Source organism: Narcine bancroftii, chromosome 4, assembly GCF_036971445.1.
Source record: "Narcine bancroftii isolate sNarBan1 chromosome 4, sNarBan1.hap1, whole genome shotgun sequence".
Taxonomy (NCBI): Eukaryota; Metazoa; Chordata; class Chondrichthyes; order Torpediniformes; family Narcinidae; genus Narcine; species Narcine bancroftii.
In genome coordinates, this window is record NC_091472.1 from 65,010,851 (window position 1) to 65,031,532 (window position 20,682).

At 41.3% G+C, this 20,682-nt stretch overlaps 1 protein-coding gene across 20 annotated transcripts in view; it reads right to left on the reverse strand.

The window, feature by feature from the left end:
- Nucleotides 1-20,682, reverse strand: part of LOC138760639 (girdin-like) — a 272,147-nt gene that overhangs the window by 193,930 nt on the left and 57,535 nt on the right. For all 20 annotated transcript variants that reach the window (XR_011355767.1, XM_069931479.1, XM_069931478.1 and 17 more), the window contains one exon: nt 3,410-3,479. Coding sequence is in view for 19 of the 20 variants with exons in the window: in XM_069931479.1 (XP_069787580.1) it covers nt 3,410-3,479 (70 nt within the window). In the remaining variant the exon portion in view is untranslated. The remainder of the gene's footprint in view (nt 1-3,409; nt 3,480-20,682) is intronic.

A 20,682-nucleotide genomic window follows, 5' to 3' on the forward strand; every position in this document is an offset into this window, starting at 1 on the left:
GTTCCAAGCCACACTTGCCAGATTCTTCCTAATATCATTAAAACTCCAATTTAGCATCTCAACCAGAGGAATAGACCTATTATTTTTACCTTGAATTTATCTTGAAGTCATAGTATTATGATCCCTTGATCCAAACTGTTCCCTAATAGACACTTCGGTCGCCTGGTTAATCTCATTACCTAATAGGAGATCCAGTCACCATTTAAGACTGATAGAAATTAATTTGGGAATCATATCTGAATATATTTGACAAACTAACCCAGGGGTCCCCAAACTTTTTAGACCATCGACCCATTCATGGAATCCTTGATCCCTCATGGACCCCAAGACATGGAATCCTTGGTGTGGTGGCAGTACTGGACAGGGAGTGGAGCGGCGGGGTTGGACACATAACTCCTTCTTCTCCATCCTGTCAGTCCTTTGGTCTATACTTATCAAGAGGCCGAAGCCAAATATCACATGGCGGCCACCAAGGCCGGCTCTTGCAAGAGGTTGGCCATGCCTGCCATAGATGCCATTTTCCATAGACACACCCTTGCTTTCAACCACAAAAGTTCAATAGAACCCCCCCCCCCCCCACCCCTGGCATTTATCAACCCCTTGGATTGTCCCATCAACCTCCAGGGAGGAATCGCATTGCTCATTTGGGAAAATATCCCAGTTGTACACAGGCAGGACAAACCAGAGGGCTCATCTACCGAGGCTATATGGGTGGAGCTGAGGAATGGGAAAGGTATGACCATACTCATGGGATTGTATTTTTTTAATACTCCTCAAGTATCTCATTTGCATAATGTTGTCTATACCTGTTATACACTTCTTTCCTTCTGAATCAGATCCCCAATCGTCCCCTTGAAGATTAGTGTGGTCAGCTTTGTATTGAGTCAAAAGAGATTGGGGAATCTCAGGAAACAGGCACAAAGTCGTGGGAAGTAAGGAAAACAAGCAGTGAGATCATGGAACCTATACAGATTAAAGAGGAGGAAGGGATCACTGCCTTAAAGCAAACAAGGGTGGAAAAATCCACAGGGCCTAACAAGATTTTCCCTCAGACCTTGAGGGAGGCTAGCATAGAAATTACACAAGTTCTGGCAGAAGTACTAAAATGTCCTTAGCCATGGGTCTGGTACCAAAGGACTGGAGGGTAGCTCACATTGTTCCATTATTTAATAAAGGCTCCAAAAGTTACCCTCGAAATTATAGGTCAGTGAGAATGACATCAGTAGTAGGTAAACTATTGAAAGGTGTTCTAAAAGATCAGATTTACAATTATTTATATGGCCAGAAACTGATTCAGTATAGTCAACGTGGCTTTGTACATAGTAGGCAATGTTTAATCAATCTTACAGAGATTTTCAAGGAGGATACCAAGAAAGTTGATGAAGGAAAGGACATGGATGTTGTCTACGTGGGTGTTAGTAAAGCCTTTGACAATGTCCCACATGAAAGGTTAATCAGGTAGATACAGATGCTAGGTATTCATGGTGAAGTAGTGAACTGGATTCAACAATGTTGAATGATGGAAGAAACCAGAGTAGTGGTGGATGATTTCTTCAGACTGGAGGCCTTTGACTGATGGTTTGCCTCGGGGATCAGTGATGGGACTATTGTTGTTTGTCATTTTTATCACTGATCTGGATGATAATGTGGCAAATTAGATCAACAAGTTTGCAGATGACACTAAGATTGGCAGAATTGTGCACAGCAAAGAAGGTTTTCAAAGCTTGCAGAGGGGTCTGGACCAGTTTGAAAAATGGGTTGAAAAATAACAGATGGAATTTAATGCAGACAAGTGTGAGGTGTTGCTTTTTGGAAGGTCAAACCAAGAAAGGATGTACACTGTGAATGGTAGGGCACTAAGGAGTGTGGTAGAACAGAGGGACCTGGGAATACAGATATATAATTGCCTGAAAGTGACATCACAGGTGGATATGGTTGCAAAGAGAGTTTTTGGCATATTAGCCTTCATAATTCAAAGTACTGAATATAAGAGCTGGGATGTTATGGTAAAGTTTTTTAAGACATTGGTGAAGCCAAATTTGGAGTATTGTCTGCAGTTTTTGTCTCCTAACTGCAGAAAAGATATAAATTATAAAGGGTGCAGAGTGAATTTACGAGGATGTTGCCCAAATTTCAGGATCTGAGTTACAGGGAAAGGTTAAACAGGTTAGGACTTTATTCCCTGGAGCATAGAAAAATGAGGGAAGATTTGATAAAGGTATTAAAATTATGAGGCTGATAGAAAGAGTAAATACAGATAGGCTTTTTCCACTGAGGGCAGGTGGTACAAACCAGAGGACATAGGTTAAGAGTAAAAGGGGAAAAGTTTAGGAGGAACTTCTTCACACAAAGTGGTGAGAATGTGGAATGAGCTGCCAGCTGAGGTGGTGAATGCAAGTTCAATTTAAATATTTAAGAATAACTTGGACAGGTACATGGATGAGAGAGGTGTGGAGGGTTGGGTGCAAGTCAGTGAGACTAGGCAAAAATATGGTTTGGCACAGACTAGAAGGGCCAAAGAGGTTCTATTTATAACACAGGAATTAGCTTGAGAACATATTTGTAGTCATCCAATTATATCCCCTTTGCTATCGAGCTATCTTGAATAAAGGCCATTAGAGTGGTAAAGCTGAGAAACATGAAAATTTGTACTTTATGGGGAAATACATTTCTTTGGTACAAAGTTAATATTTTTCTGTAAGAAAAAAAGTTCTTCAACCACATTTAACATATTTGGCAGAGCTAATTTGTATTCAATTGTTAATTCAAAGGAAGATTTGATTGATAATTTTTGCAACATAGTGCACACATTGCTCATATTTACAATCAAAATTTTGTAAAGTAAAATATATATTTCAAAAAAAATCAATTTTAAATAAAATGTTACAAAATGTATGCCTATTATGTCACACTGCCAAACTGAAGCCATTTTCAAATTAAAGGAACAACACCTTATATTCTGTCTTGGCAGTCTCCAACTAAATAGACTTTTCCAATTTCCATTAACTCCCTCCCTGGTCTCTCCCTTTTGCCACCCCTCTGTGTCTTTTCCTCCAGTTCCCCACCCCATTCCCTTCTCTCCTATCAGAGAGCTATCTTTCTTGACTCTACCCTCGCCCCCTATCAACTCTCATCTTCTTTTTCTTCTACCCTCCCACCTGTATCCACCTATAATCTCTTTAAATGTTAGCTTGTGTTACGCTGCTCTCCTCCCCCCACCTTTTTATTCAGGAATATATCTGTTTTTTCACTTTCCGGACAAAGGGTTGAGGCCCAAAACATTGATCGCCTTCTACTTCCTATGAATACTCCATAGGAAGAGTTCTCCAGTACTTTTCTGTATTGCATTAGAACCCAGCATCTGCATTTTCTTCTTTAACTTAAACAAATATTTAATTGAACAGCTCACCTGAGAGAGGAGTCCGGCCTAAGACGAGGACATTTGGAAGAGACATCATAATTAGTTGCTGTAGTGTCTCCTGTAGATTTCAATAGATTTTAATCAGTATACACAGTATTCACAAAAATAAACTCTCAGGATTCCCCAAATAATTTTTTATTCTTTTTCCTCTAAAGTCAGTGTTCAAAAACAAACTGATATTCTAAACACTGATTAAGGAAACTCTATTGTGACATTGCAAAATAAAAATTAAACGTGGGTGAGCACTCAGTTAAAAAGATTACTTTCAAATGAAATGCTAAAAATAGATATTTTATGCAACTCTTCCAGAATTTCTTTCAGGGTCAGAGCTTACAATTTTCTTGCTTAAAGAAGTTCTAGCAAAATTTAAAAACCATTTTGATACATAATTGTATATCTGGAAACATGCCTCAAGTAATAATGTTACACAATTAAATTGCAAAGTATGCTCCACTGAATCGAGCTATTAAATGACTAACAAATGCAAAAGGGAACAAGATGTAAGTTTTGAGGAAACCAAAGCCTGAATTGAAATATCAGATGCCATTTTGAACCACATTTGCTGCCAACCATTATTATTTGACTTATTAGAGTAATATGGACAAAACCCAAGAGATCAGCTCAACTGAAAATTGTAGTGAAAGCACTTAAATCAATTTTATTGTCATCCAATTGCACAAGTACAACCTGATGAAAGTGTTATCCTGTCCTTGGTGCAAAACACAGACACACAACCGGACAACACACATACAGATAAACATTACATATGCAAGACAAGTATTTATATAAACAATAAATAAATAAATAAATATTGCTTCATGAATGGGAGTCTCAGAGGTTTAGTGTGAGCAGTTCCTTTGGTTGCTCATCATTCTCACTGGCCATGGGAAGAAGCTGTTTCTCAGCCTGGTGCTACTGGCTCTGATACTCCTATATCTTTTTTCTAAGTAGAAAGACTTAAAGATATATTAAGAAATATTATAAAAATCTGCATAAAATATTGTCACAGATTATCACTTTTAGATGAGACATTGAACCAATGCTACTCTTACAGGCATAAAATAGCATATCACTTTTGATGAAAAAGGAGTTTTCTGGACATTTTTTACTTAACTACCAAAGGATAATCCAATCTTTCATCTTGTTACTTTTGTTGGGGGGGGGGGGGAAGAGAAAGAGTCCCATTGTGCTCAAATTTCTCTGCAACAAAACCATGAGTAAATCAAGCCATCATGAAAACTAATATCATTACTTTTTAATGTCAGTTTTAAATCCTACAAAATTGATTATAATGTATTCAAATCAGAGTTCCTATTGTGGTGTAATTCTGAATCTGGGAACTGGAACATAAAAGGCCAGAGGTAATTCTGCCATACCAAAGCAAGCTTGAAGGTCTACACCGTGCTCCAATTTTGTTGGACAATGAAGAAGCAATATATCAAACAAATTACAAAAGACAAGGTGTTGAGGGTCTTGAAGCAAATTAAGGTTGATAAATCTCTGAACCTAACAGTGTATATTGGAACATTATAGGAAACTAAGGAATTAATCACAGGGGCCTTGGCAGAGATACTTGCATCATTTAACCATAGGTGAGATACCAGATTATAAAAGGGTGGATAATATTGTGCTTTTATTTAGGAAAGGCTACAGGGGAACTACAGGTCATCTGTTACTCTGAGTATTGTGTTCAGTTCTGGTCACCTCATTATAGGAAGGATGTGGAAGCTATGGAGAAGGTGCAGAGGAGATTTACCAGGATTTTACCTGGATTGGAAAATAACTCTTATGAGGCAAGGTTAGCAAAGCTGGGACTTCTCTCTTTGGAGCATATAAGGATGAGAGGAGACTTAGAGGTCTACAAGATTATGAGAGGTATAGATAAGAGTAGACAGCCAGCACTTGTATACCAGGGCAGGAATAGCAATCACCAGAAGTAGTGTACAAAGTGAAAGGGGAAGTTTTGGGGAGATATCAGGGTTATATATTTGTGTGTGATTTTTTTTGAAAAACAGAGTTGTGGGTGCCTGGAATGCCTTGTAGGGATGGTGGTGGAGGCTGCTCCAATTAACTGCTCTGTACCCGCTGCAGCCACTGTACTCACCATAACACTATTGTGCAAGTGTCAGTCCACATGAGGTGCATTAGTTGAAAACGGAACAATACATTGTATTGCTGTTGGATTCAACAGTAAAGTGTTTGCAAGAGGTTGCCACTTGTGTTGTCTGGCTATTCAATGCAATAACAAACATTGTGTCAGAAGTGGGATTGCATGCATCCCAAGCCTGAAGCCTTCAAGTGAAAAGTGAGTAATCAGCACCACATTTGCATCATGTTTGTAACTGTGCCAAAATGCAGATGGATTCAGAAGGCCCGACCCGCTTGTGTTTGAGGGCAGTGGCTGAGAAATGGAGCTTTTCTGAACAAGAATATGACATTCTGATTGCGGCGATGCATAGTGATAAGTCTGCCTGAATCAGAGCATACATTTTACTAAATTTGGCAGGCCCCAAGGACATAGAAAAGGAATGGTCATTCATATATGCAAACAAGGAACGTGAAGGGTGTATTGTTATCACACCGGCTGAGTCAAAAGAGGACCCTGAGTGTTTAAAAAGCGAATTTCAAGAAATGTGCAATCCACAAAAGAACTTAATGATGGAAACACACAGATTTAATACCAGAAAACAAAGGTCTGGCGAGTGGATTCACTTATATGTCAGCAACCTAAAAAATCAGGACGAAGACCTGTGACTTCGGAGCGCTCTGTGAAGAACTAATTAAAGACAGGATAGTCTGCAGTATCTGTGACGAAGACAACAAAGGCACTGCTGTGTAATGCTCACAAAGTCCATCTCCACATGTCTGGCCTATGAAACCATGAAGAACAGCAGAAAGCTAGCCCTTCCACAACAGCAAGGCACGAGCGTAGATGCAGTCCAAGCGGGACTTGCAAACAAGCAGTGGCCAGAAGCCAGAATAAGAAGAAGCCAACCAAGCCCTACTACACCCTCATCCAGGACGGAGTGTGTTAACTGCAGCAGTGACCATGTGGCAAGACGAGAGATGTGGCCGGCGTTTGGCCAAGAGTGCAGAGACTACCAGAAATTTAACCATTTTAGCAGATGCTGCAGAGCCAGGCAGCAACTCACCCCGAGACCCAGATACAGGATGATTAACCAGTTGGAACCTGAGCAAGGACAAACAAACTCAGACGATGAGTATTTCGTTGATGGATTGTCTCTGCAGATAGCAGGAGACCCAGCAAGAATCAGAAAGAACAATAAAGCATTTGTAACAATGAAGATCAATAGTAAAGCAAAAGACATGTGTTACGAGCCCAGAGGACCCCAAAACCCAGCAGCAATAGATATTCACCAAGACAAATGGTTACTTAAACAAAAGTTGGTTCACAGTCCAATCTCACTTCTCATTCCTCCAAGTTTATTAGTTATAGGTAATTCTTATACTGTGCACAGATTTAACATTTATAAAGTTCACCAGGCTTTGGTGCTTGAAAGGTAAATGGTTACCACTCAGGAAGATTCTTGTTGGTTTTCAGAGAGATATTTGTTGTACGCTGGACACCCAGCCACTTCAGTGTCTTGCCGAAGAAACTTTCCCCCTCAGGGTTCTCCAGGTGATAACTGCTTTCTTTCAGGTCACTACAGAGTTCCTTTTTGTTTCTCTTATTTGAAGTGAAACATTAGACAGCCAGTCTAACATTAGAGAGAGACATGTCTAGCATTAGCAGAGCTCCAGTATTTTAAATAAGATCTATTTTCTCTCAATTTATCTCCCAAAAACATATCTATATTCCGTCATACATGAAAATTGACACTGGGGCCAAGTCCAACATTATGTCACAAAGAACTTTCAATCGACTGAGGAAGTCAGAACAGATCATACTATGCACCAAGTCCACAAGCCTAGTGGCATACGGGCAGAGGCAGGGCAGCAGAATTAGAACCATAGGCATAGTGCGACTGCAGTTCCATGTACAAGGACAGCTACGTACTAACGTTTTTCGTAGTCCAAGAAGACGTCGTGCCTTTGCTGGGCCTGAGGGCAAGCAAGGACATGGGACTTGTTTTGTTCAGCAGAGAGGTGCATGAGATAAGTCCAGCTGAAGAATCTTTTCTGAGTACAGAGACATTTTTACGGAGGAACTGGGGAAGTTGCCAGTGACATATTCCATGCTGCTCGACTCAGAAGTGAGGCCCATGGTTCATCTGGCATACCGTATACCAGTAGCAATGAAGGACAGGGTTAATGCTGAGCTGCACAGGATGCAGGACCTGGACGTGATTACTCTAGCCTTCGAGCCTACCAAGTGGGTGTCCTCCATGCTGGCTGCTAAGAAAAAAGACAGACAGGAGATCCGGATCTGCATCAACCCAAGAGACCTAAATACAGCTTTAAAATTACCACACCATCCAATGCATACTGTGGAGGAAGTTGCCGCATAGATGGTGGGCACAACCTTTTTTTTCCAGTCTTGGACGCAAAAAATTTCTTCTGGCAAATCAAGCCTGACAAGTCGTCACTGCTGACCACATTCAGCACGAGTTTCGGCCAATACAGATTTCAACGAATGCCATTCAGAATCAATTCAGCCAGCAAAGTATTTTAAAGATCAATGGAGCAAATCTTTGCAGGGTATCCCTGTGCCATCATTGTTGATGACATACTCGTAGGTGGCAAGGACTTGGAAGAACACAATGCAAATTTTTTAAAAAGTTCTCGACAGAGTCTGGAAGCTCAACCCCCGGAAGTGCAGATTTCGGCTGAACCAGTCGGTTATGTCGGCATGTTTTCGAAGGAGAAGGCCTAAAAGCGGACCCATCAAAGACTGGAGCAATCAGTGAAATGCCAGTACCAACAGACATGACAGCACTACAACATTTCCTGGTGTGGTGATACACGACTAGCCTACTGCAGGGGGTGATCTCTGTACCTGCAGGAAGATCACCGGAGGACAGACCACACCTAGCCAGTTGTCAATCAGCCGACCTGAAAAGACCTAACTCCACCCAGCCGGCTGTCACCCGGGATATAATCCTGAGCTGGCCTCTCCCAAGCCAGTCTCTCAGGAGCTACCAGTACAGCTACCACTGTAGCAGAGACTTTTAACTGAATAAAGCCTGTTGTACAGTCTTTCTTGAGTTTTGTGTCTGCTTACTGCTGCAGGAGTGCATCGCAATTTATTCAATTAAAACTTAGACCTGCTATGGAAAAGCTCCTAACCGTTGAGAGCCTAGAGATCAACCCTCGCCACCTGGAAGCCCAAGCACACTTCGAAATCTGGAGGCACGCGGTCAAGGCAGTCATCGAGGCACACTCTGACATGGTGAAATTGGATTAGAAGAAACTCGTGGTGCTCTGCACGAAGCTGGGTTCCCGTACCTTCCAGGCCCTTAGACTACAGAGTACCTGGAAGCGATGGCTACCCTGGAGACCACGTACAAGTGCCCAATGAACATGGTCTATGCCAGATACCTCGAGTATTCAGGCCCAGCTGCCAGGTGAGACAACCAAAGCCTATCTGGGAGCCCTGTGTGAGCTAGCTCGTCCATGTCTGGCAGAGCCCGGGGTGAACGAAAAGGAAGTCAAGAGATTGGTCAGGATGCCTGTATTCATGGTCTGTGCTCAAGAGCCACCCGCCAGAAGTTACTAGAAGACAATATCTACTCTCTGGCCCAGACTATAGAGGTAGTCCGCTCCTTGGAGGCTGCAATCCTCCATGCTGAAGCCTTCGAATCCTGATTTCCCCAACCCTCTGTGTGGACAGCCCAGACAGCAGCCGGGACTCCAGGACCACTGGTAGGCGAAAGCATCACTGCCACAGGCACCCCGCACCCATGTAAGTACTGTGGGTCCTGGTGTGAGTCACAAAACTGCCCGGTGAGAAACCAATTCTGTTGCGATGTGGCAAGAAAGGGAACTACCCAAAAGTATGCCTCTTGAAGCCCGCTGGCAGCTTAGTGGCCTTCTACAATCACCTCATTACCCCCTCGGACGCCACCATGTGCGAGGTCCAGATGCCGCCATTACTTTCCTAGTGACTTTCTTGCCTGCCCCACATCCAACCCCAACAGGTACTACCGCCGTGTGCTCACCACGAGTGTCGCCTTCCCCAAAGCCTTGCCAGTGAAGACGTCACTTCCGCCATCACATCCTCCGATGCAGAGTGCAATGACATCACCTCCCCCAAAGCAGGAAGCATGACCGATGGATAGAGCCAGCCAGGGCGCCACCATCTTGCGTTGGCTGAGCACCGCCGCCATCTTGGGCCTATCAGGCCAACCCAGCGCACAACCCTACCTCCCACTCAGAAAAGGATGACAACAATGACGACATTGTCAACATGGCCGCCGACCAGTCTGCCCTCCTGACACACCCCAAGCCTGCAGATGCCACCGACCACCTCTCACCTCTGTCGACGCACCCCACGCGGGTGAAGGACACCACCAGCCGCCACTCACCTCAACCGTCAGGAAGCACCGACTTGGACCCTGAGATGGTCCTAGCAGCCTCTACACTAAAGAGAGGCATCCCACACGGCCTCGGGCCCTTCATGATGGATGTCGCTATTAACGGTCAGGTAACAAAGTACTTATTCGATAGTGGTAGCACCAAGATCTTCATACACCCAAATGTGGCCCGAGCTTTGAGACTTAAAATCTACCCTACGAACTTTTCTATTGCTTTTGCCACTCAGGACTGCTCCATAAAAACCCTTGGGTGCTGCTCCATTGACCTGACGGTGAGGTGGAAGACATACAACGGGTTCAGGCGCCTGGTCATGCCCAAACTCTATGCCACGGTCCTCCGAGGCTTAGATTTCCAGCTCCACCTACAGAGCATCACCCACTCACACTCCACAGTGTGCCATTTGACCAGCCCCAGCCCACCTGCAGCCTCTCCACACTGTGCATCACCCCTCCTGCCCTCTTTTCCTACCTCACGCCAAACTGCAAACCAATAGCAGCCAAAAGCAGGCACTATTGCATAGCCGATAGAGAATTCATCAAAGCTGAGGTAAAGTGGCTCCTGGGAGAGGGCCTCATAGAACCCAGCACCAGCCCATGGAGAGCCCAAGTCCTGGTGGTCAAAGGTGGGGGCAGCAGACCGAGAATGGTCATAGACTACAGTCAGACCATTAACCGGTACACCCAGCTGAATGCCTACCTCTTACCCAGGATAGCCGAAATGGTCAATGAGTTAGGCCGCTAAAGGGTCTTCTCCACAATCGAACTGAAGTCAGCCTATTATCAGCTCCCGATCCAGACGAGGGACAAGCCCTACAGCGCCTTCAAGGCAGACGGGCCTCTCAATCAGTTCCGCCGAGTTCCACTCAGATCACTAACGGGGTCTGTCTTCCAGCACGAAATGGACCGCATTGTAGACTAGCACAAGCTGAGAGCGACCTTCCCATATCTGGACAATTTCACCATCTGTGGCCATGACCAGCAGGACTACGATACCAACCTGGAGAGATTTCTCTGGATGGCCGAGGAGCTGAACCTCACCTATAACAAGGAGAAGTGTGTGTCGACAGCACCACCCGCCTTGCCATCCTGGGGTACATCATGGCACATGGTGTTATCAGCCCCGATCCAGGGCGTATGCGCCCATTAATGGAGCTACCCCTCCCACACACACTCAAGGCCCTCCACAAGTTCTTTCTTACTATTCCCAATGGGTTCCCCGCTTCTCAGACAAGGTCCACCCACTGGCCCAGGACACCACCTTTCCCCTCCCACCTGAGACACAGGCAGCCTTTACCCACATCAGGCAGAACATCACAAATGCACAGTGCATGCAGAGAATGAGGACTCCCTGTTCCAGATGGACTGCGATGCCTCTGATGTGGCCCTTGCCGCCACCCTCAACCAGGAAGGGCGACCCATCGCCTTCTTCTCAAGAACCCCCATGGTTCCAAGCTCTAGCACTCCACCATTGAAAAGGAGGCCCAGGCGATCATGGAAGCAGTCTGCCACTGGCATCACTACCTGGCAGGCAGGAGGTTCACCTTCCTCACTGACCAGCGTGCTGTGGCATTCACGTTCAGCACCATCCACAAAGGCAAGATCCTGCGCGTCGGCCCAGGCTGACCAGCTGCAGGCACTCCACAAATCCTTCTGTCATTGTCCCAGAACCTCCCATACACCGTCCAGGAAATCAGGACCATGACTGAGGCATGCGAAATCTGTGCGGAATGCAAGTCTCGCTTCTTCCTCCCACCCTTGGCCCACATCATGAAGGCCACCCGACCCTTCGAATGCCTCATTATCCGTTTCAAGGGCACCCCTGCCTTCCATGAACTGGAACATCTACATCCTCACAGTGATAGATGAGTACTCCCATTTTTCCTTCTCCATCCCGTGCCCAGACACTTCTATAGCCACCATCATCAGGGCACTGACACAGATCTTCATTCTGTTCGGCTACCCTGTGTTAATCCACAGCAACCAGGGGTCAAGCTTCATGAGTGAGGAGCTGCGCCAGTACCTGTCAGTAAGGGGCATCGCAACGAGTCGCACGACAAGTTACAATCCGAGGGGCAATGGGCAGGTGGAGCGTGAAAACGGGGTGATCTGGAAGGCAGTCTTCCTGGCCGTTAAGTCAAAAGGCTGGTCCATGGACTACTGGCAGGACGCCCTCCTCGAGGCACTCCATGCCATCAGGTCACTTCTGTGCATGGCTACCAACGAGACCCACCCCACAAATGCCTGTTTTCATTCCCCAGGAAATTGGTGACTAGAATCTCCCTCCCAGCATGGCTCACGTCTCCGGGACCGGTGCTCCTGCTTAAACACACACGGGCCCATAAAGATGACCCTCTGGTCGAGCAGGTGTTCCTCCTACACACCAACCACAATTACGCCTACTTCAGGTACCCCAATGGCCAGGAGGACACTGTCTCAACCAGGGATCTGGCCTCAGCAGGAGCACCCACCTCCACCAACCCAGGACCATGTCGGCCCGATGCGTCTTCCCCATCTCGAACACTTATTGCACACTCACGCCGCGGGGATGACCTCTCCAACGCCTCATGCTTACCAATCCAGGCTGCCCCAGCCACCCCACCATGTTGTGCTATGCCAACTGCCCTGGCCCCCGCCCTAGCCCTCAGATGCCCAGCACGCCCTCGACGGTCACAGAGACTCCAATGGCTGCCAGACCATCTAAACCTGTAAATACACATATATGACCTAAGTATGTTATTAAACCACCCCACTCCCCCTGACAATTTTAAAGGGGGTGAACATGGTGATACACCACTAACCTACAGCAGGAAGATCACCGGAGGACAGACCACACCTGGCCAGCTGTCAATCAGCTGACCGGAACAGACTTAACTCCACCCGGCTGGCTGTCAATCAACCACCCGGGATATAATCCTGAGCCAGCCCCTCCCAAGCCAGTCACTCAGGAGCCACCAGTACAGCTACCACTGTAGCAGAGACTTTTAACTGAATAAAGCTGTTATACAGTCTTTCTCGAGTTTTGTATCTGCTTACTGCTGCAGCAGTACATCACACCTGGGCATGGTTAACTCCTTGAGCAAGTTCATCCCGAACTCCATGGATCTTACCACCCCACTGAGGCAGCTGATGCATAAAGACGTGGTGTGGTCCTGGCATGAACAACAACAAAACTCACTGACCCATTAAAAAGGCATACGTCATTCCCACCTGTTCTATCATACTATGATGTAGGAAGACCAGTCGTGTTAACCTGTGATGCATCACAGTACAGCATGGGTGCAACATGCCTGCAAGACAGAAAACCAGTGGCCTACACATCCAGGACACATACGAACATGGAGTCCAGGTATGCCCAAATTAGAGGAGGAGTTGTTGGCAGTAGTTTTCGCCTGCTCAAAATTCAATGACTACATCTATGGTAGACCAGTGACCATAGAGATTGAACGCTTACCTCTGGTCACAATTCTGAAGAAGCCAAATCACATAGCCCCTGCATGATTACAGAGAATGATGCTCAGGCTTCAAAAATATGACCTGACTTTAGATTACAAGTGCGGAAAAGAAATGCACTTCACCGACATTTTTGATATTATGATAGTAATGCACTTCTCCTCGTCCCAGTTGGAGGAACTGAGACAGCACACAGCTGAAGATGCAACTTTGAGAATCCTGGGCACTTTTATCAAGGGCCGCTGGTCAGATGAATAGTGCAGCCTACCAACTAAAGTGCAACCCAATTTCCCATTCTGGAACAGATTACTCATCAATGACAGAATCATAATGAAGGGCCTGAGAGCAGTAGTCCCGAGTTCATTACAAAAAATCCATGTCAGCATCCTGCACAGAGGGCACCCAGTTGCAGAAGCAACCGAACGCAGGGCTAAAGACATAGTTTGTTTGGCCAGGGATGACCAAAAACATAGACCAGGACATACATGCTTACTCGGTGTGCAACAGCACCAGACCACACCAGCAAAAAGAGCTCTGCAACTCCATCCAGTGCCAGACATCCCCTGATCAATCATGGAAACAGACATCTTCGAATGGCACAGTCAGCAGTACTTGGTACTTATCGATTCATACTCTGGAAGGCAGTCTTCCTGGCCGTTAAGTCAAAAGGCTGGTCCATGGACTACTGGCAGGACGCCCTCCTCGAGGCACTCCATGCCATCAGGTCACTTCTGTGCATGGCTACCAACGAGACCCACCCCACAAACGCCTGATGTCACCTCCTCGGCAGTCATTACTAAGTTGAAGAGACACTTTTCAATGCATGGGGCACCCCACACTCTGCTATCGGACAATGGCACACAGTTTCCCAGTGAGAAATTCAGATACTTTGCAGCAACATGGGATTTCAACCACATCACTAGCAGCCCACAGTCAAATGGATTGGCTGAAAAACCATAAAGAGTGCAAAGGAGCTCTTAAATAAAGTTTAAAAAAAAAAGAGTGCAAAGGAGCTCATAGAGAAGTCTCACAGGGAGAAAACAAATGTGTTCCTCGACCTGCTGAATCCATGGAACATCCCTCGCAACATCACACTGGGCTCTCCAGCACAAAGACAGCTGCTCCCGTTGTCTGTTCTGCACCCACCGTACTCGCCATAGGGCTATTGCGCATGCGCGAGTCCCCGCAAGGTGCACTAGTTAAAGAGGAACTTGGCTGGTAGCAGACCCCACTTTCAAAAAGCTCCCATTAAATATTGTATTGTTAGATTTAACATTAAAGCATTTGTCAGAGGTTGCCACTTGTGTGGTCTGGTTACTCGATGCGATAACAATTAGGGGCATTTAAGAGACTCTTAGACAGGCACATTGATGGAAGAAAAATAGAGGGTTATGAGATAGGAAGGGTTCAGATTTTTTTTAAAAAAGGGAAACAATATCGTAGGCTGAAGGGCCTGTTCTATTAGGAGGAAAGTTATTGAAACTAATTCTGAGGGACTGACTTCTTGCATATAGAGTGAGCAGGAATAGTCAGCCTGGCTTTGTTTGTCAGAAAATATGTCTTAATTTTAAAAAAATGTCAATCACATCCATAAGAGTTGACATAGAGGATTTAAGTAGCAAAAGCCTTTGATGATTTCCCACCTAATGGGCTAATCTGGAAGGTTAGATCACATGGGATCCAGGGTGAACTGATCGAATTAATTTAAAATTGGCTTGGCGGAAGGTCTCAAAGAACGATGCTAAAGGGTTATTTTTCTCATTTGGAGACCTGTAACCAGAGATATAATTGATGTAAAAAATTATATTGAGCCAATCTATATCTAACATTTATAGTATTTGTCATGCTATCTCAACATAAATTTGACCAATTTTGTTCATCAATGTTAATATTTAGACCTGTCTCCCATCATTGTTTAGACCTATGTATCCCCTATTTGGGAATCCCCTTCTGCAATAAAGTGTACATAGCTGAGATAAAATTCTTTATAGATCTATTACGTGTCAACATTTGCAGATCTCCACATTTCAGTAATAACATTGTTGGACCCAATTTATCTCTTAAATAAGCCCTTAATTCATAACAAAAAAGTGTTATTTTGTATCCAATTGTTCAAATAATATTAAAATTCATAGCAATCTTCTATATATCTAATTTCTTTCCATGACAAAATATTTAAAAATTGATTATCCATTGAAAATGGAGTAAGTTTATTCTGTATCAAAGATATTTTAGGCAGGACAACCCTCCTCATTCCAATTTTGTTGTTCTCCTTATTCCAAATATTAATCAAATGTTTCAACAAAGGCACTTCCTTCTCCCCAGATATTATTTATGCATAGAGTATAGGTAAGAACTAAGAAAGGAAAGAAAGGGAAGAAAGGAAGTAAGGAGGGAATTAAGAGAGTGACCTTTGTTATATATGAAGATTAAAATATTTTCTGGGGGGTGCTGGGTGGGGAAGAATTAGAGTCACTGCAAAATCAGTTGACGCTTGCGAGTGAATTCACAAATCCAAATGGAGAGGGGAGATGTGGTTGCCCGACAAGGGTCAAAGGGCAACTCAGAAAGGAGAGGGACTATTGGGGTTAAAGGAATTTTAGATATGAGAATAGTGGAAATATTTTATGTTTTAGAAATATTGTCTTATAATGTGTTCAAAAAAATGGATAAGAAGGGAAGGTGGTGATGAGGAAACGGAAAGGAAAGATAAACAAAGCATGAAATGGCTATGTTGAACTATATGACTTTAAATATTAATGGAATACATAACCAAATCAAAAGGAAGAAACTGTTAAATTTACTGAAAAAAGAAAAAATTGATATAGCATTCATACAAGAAACACATCTAACTTAATGAAGAAATTAAAGAGAGATTCGAGAGGACATGTAACAGCAGCATCATATAATTCAAAAGCCAGAGGAGTAACTATATTAATCAATAAAAATGTACCAATCAAATAGAAGAAACATTTAAAGATTTATTAATTCCTCCCCTCCTGGAAGTAATCAACCAGATTTATAAAACACAAAGCTTACCAGATTCATGCAAAACAGCAATAATTACAGTAATACCAAAGACAGGGAAAGATCCATTTTCACCAGCGTCATATAGACCAATATCTTTACTTAACACAGATTATAAGATAATAGCTAAACTATTAGCAAAAAGATTAGCCAACTGTGTACCAAAAATAGTAAATCTAGATCAAACTGGATTTATTAAAAAAAGATGAACAACAGACAATATCTGTAAATTTATTAACTTAATTCATGCAGTAGAAGGAAATAAAACTCCAACAGTAGCAGTTGCTTTAGACTCAGAGAAGGCCTTTGACAGAGTAGAATGGAATTATTTATTCAAAGTACTACAAAAATTCAGCTTACCAGAGAAATATATTAATTGGATTAAAGCATTATATAAGGGGCCATTGGCGAAAGTGACAGTAAATGGATATATATCAAAACAATTTAACTTAAGCAGATCAACAAGGCAGGGATGTCTATTATCTCCCTCACTGTTCGCGTTAGCTATAGAACCACTAGCAGAACTGATAAGAACAGAAAATAAAATAAAAGGGGGCTCTGTATAATGGTCCGAAAGCTAGAGTTGTTACTAATGGTTTGCTTTCAGAATCCTTTAATTTAACAAGATCTACTAGACAAGGATGTCCATTATCACCCGCCTTGTTTGCTTTAGTTATTGAACCTCTAGCACAATTAATATGTCAGAATGATAGTATCAAAGGTATGAGAGTCTTGAATGAAGATTAGAAAATAAATTTATTTGGGGATGACGTTTTGCTGTATTTGGTGGGTCCTGATGTTTCTCTGCCAGCACTTCAAGATTCCTTAGAGATTTATGGTCAATTATCTGGTAATAAGGTTAATTGGACTAAAAGTGAAATTTTATCAATTAGTAAAGATGATTATTCAATGTTTAGAAATATTACGAATTTGAAGTCGATGAAACAAATTAAATATTTGGGAATACTGACTACCAAAATTTATATTCACTTAATTATCTTCCTTTAATGAAGAAGATTAAGGCAGATTTAGTTAAATGGAAAGATTTACCTTTGGGTTTATTAGGAAGAATTAATACTATAAAAATGAATATTTTTCCTCGTATACAATATTTATTTCAATCAATTCCTTGTTGTTTACAAAAAAGATTTTTTAAGGATTTATATAAAGTAATTAGGGATTTTTTTGTGGAAAGGAAAATTTCCTAGGGTGGCGTTGAAAAAATTGATGTGGGATTTTCAATTTGGAGGGTTACGGCTACCTAACTTTCAATTTTATTATGAAGCAGCTCAATTTAGATTTCTTAGCGCATTAATGGCCACACAAGATACGCCTAGTTGGGCACAGATAGAATTGGCAGTTATTTCTGAAAATTTTTCGAATGAATTTTTATTTCGATGGAATAAAAATGTGTTACGAACTTATGATGTACCAATATTGAAACATTTAATGAATTTATGGACAAGTAAATTACATAAAATGGGATTGAAAAATAAGTGGTCGGGAAGATTACCATTATATAATAATCAACTTGTTCCTTTCACGGTATCTAATACAATTTTGAAACAATGGGAGGAGAAAGGAATACATAATTTATCTGACTGTTTTTTAGGTCATTTTTGTTCTTTTGTAGAATTGCAAAAGAGATTTGATATAAGTGGTTATTCTATATTTGTGTATTATCAGTTAAGATCTTTTGTAAAACAGGTATGCGGTCGTCAAATGAATTTATTGTCTGAAACTGATTTTGAGAAATATGTGCTCTCATTTCCAAAAAAGGGTTATACATCAGGTTTGTATCGTATTTTGTTGGAAAGTGAAAGTAAAATAGATTGGGATAAAGATAAAATGAAATGGGAAAAAGATTTAAGTTTAACAATAACTGAATAAGATTGGTCTGAAATCTGCCGTAATAGTGTTTGAAAATTGATTAATGCTAGATTGGCGATGATTAATTATAGTTTTATACATAAATTATATTTAACACCCAAAAAATTTAAAAAATTTGGTTTTAGTAAGTCAGATCTTTGTTTTCATTGTGATCAGGTTTCTGGTACTTTTTTTACATGCTGTTTGGTTGTGTGATCGGTTACAACAATTTTGGAAAGGTATTCAATCTGTATTTAATAATCTATATAATCTTCATATTGTATTAGACCCTGATATATTTTTATTAGGGAATATGCAACCATTGATTGATTTAGAATTAGATAATTACCAGATCTCTTTTATTTACTTAGTGGTGGCAGTGGCCAAGAAATGTATAGCGATTACTTGGAAGAATAGAAATGTATTGACTTTAGATAGGTGGTATTCAGAGATGAAGTTTTGTTTGGTTATGGAAAGAATATCCTTTACTATACAAGATAAGATGTCTTTTTATGAGTTAAAGTGGACCCCATTTATTGATTATATACAATTTAAATAAGTTTGAATTAATCATTTTTTTTCTTAAAAAAACTTATTTTTATTATATATTTTTTCTATATATGTTTTCTTTTTTTCTTTCTTTTTTTTAGTTTTTTTTATTAGTTGGGTTTTTTTCATTTAAGTTCTTTTGTTTTTGTTTTCTTTTGTTTTTGTTTTTTCATATATATTCTTATAATAAAAATTTTTGGATTAATAATTAATACTTAATTAATATATTTTTGGTTTTTTTTTTTATAATCGATCTTTTTTTAAGATATATATTTTTTATTTTTTTAATTATACTAATAGTATTAATTCTTCACTCTTTATCGTGGGGGTGGGGAGGGGGGGATTTAGGGGTTAAAAATAGTTTCTTTTTAGACTTAGTTTTTATTTGTTAGGGGGAGATGCCGAGATTGGTATTGTATTAACTATGTTACTTTGTACTTGTATTACTTTATCTTGAATTTTTTTCTGTACGTGAATTACTTACTTTCTTCATATGTTAAAATTAATAAATAAAGTTTCGAAAAAAAAAAAATAAAAGGGATAAAAATAAAAGAAAATGAATATAAAATCAGTCTATTTGCAGATGATGTTATAATGTACTTAACAGAACCAGAAATATCAATAAAAGAATTACATAGGAAATTGAAGGAATATGGAGAAGTGTCGGGGTACAAGATCAACGCAAATAAAAGTGAAGCAATGCCAATGAATAATGCGGATTTCTCAAAGTTTAAGAAAGAATCGCCATTTAGATGGTAAACGCAAGCAATGCGATACCTAGGTATACAACTAAATAAAAACCTTGGCCATCTATATAAACTCAATTACCATCCATTAATGAAAAAAATTACAAGACGACTTAGAGCCTTGGAAAGACTTACCACTAACACTGATAGGAAGGATAAACTGTATTAAAATGAACATTTTCCCAAGGATACAATACCTATTTCAGTCATTACCAATACGCCTAACAGAGAAATTCTTCAAGGAATTAAAGAAAATAATAAGGAAATTTTTATGGAAAGGGGGAAACCGAGGATAGCTCTAGATAAATTAACAGAATGGTACAAACAAGGAGGCTTACAACTACCAAACTTTAAAAATTATTATAGAGCTGCACAATTAAGATACCTATCAGATTTTTATCAAACAAGGGAAAAACCAGATTGGACCAGATTAGAACTAGATAAAATAAGGGAGAAGATATACTATATAAATGGGATGAAAAATTGGTACAACGTAGGAATTCACCGGGATTGCATCATCTGCTCAACATTTGGAAGAAGATTCATGTAGAAAGGAATAAAACAAATTACCAACTACCAAAATTAATATTGACGCAAAATCAGCTAATCCCTTTTATAATAGATAACCTTTCCTTTAGCGAATGGGAGAGAAAAGGGATCAAAAGAATAGAAAATTGTTTTTCGGGAAATAAATTATTATCCTTCGAACAAATGAAGGATAAATATAATATAACTCACGATACAATGTTTGCATACTACCAACTGAAAACCTACTTGAAGGACAAATTGGGAAACAGTCTGAGGTTACCAGAAGGAAGCAATTTTGAATATGTGATTACAGACACAATGATAATCAAAAAATTTGTAACAAACATGTACATCAAACTGCAAGAAAAGGAGAACGAGGAAACAAATGGTAAACCTAAACAAAAATGGGAACAAGGTCTAAACATAAAAAACGAAACATGGGAGAAGCTATGCTCCGGAACTATGAGAAATACAATAAACACGAGGTTACGCATGATACAATATAATTGGATACACAGGCTATACATCACACCTCAAAAGTTAAATAAATGGCCCAATAGTATCAGACAGATGCTTTCACTGTAAAAAGGAAACGGGA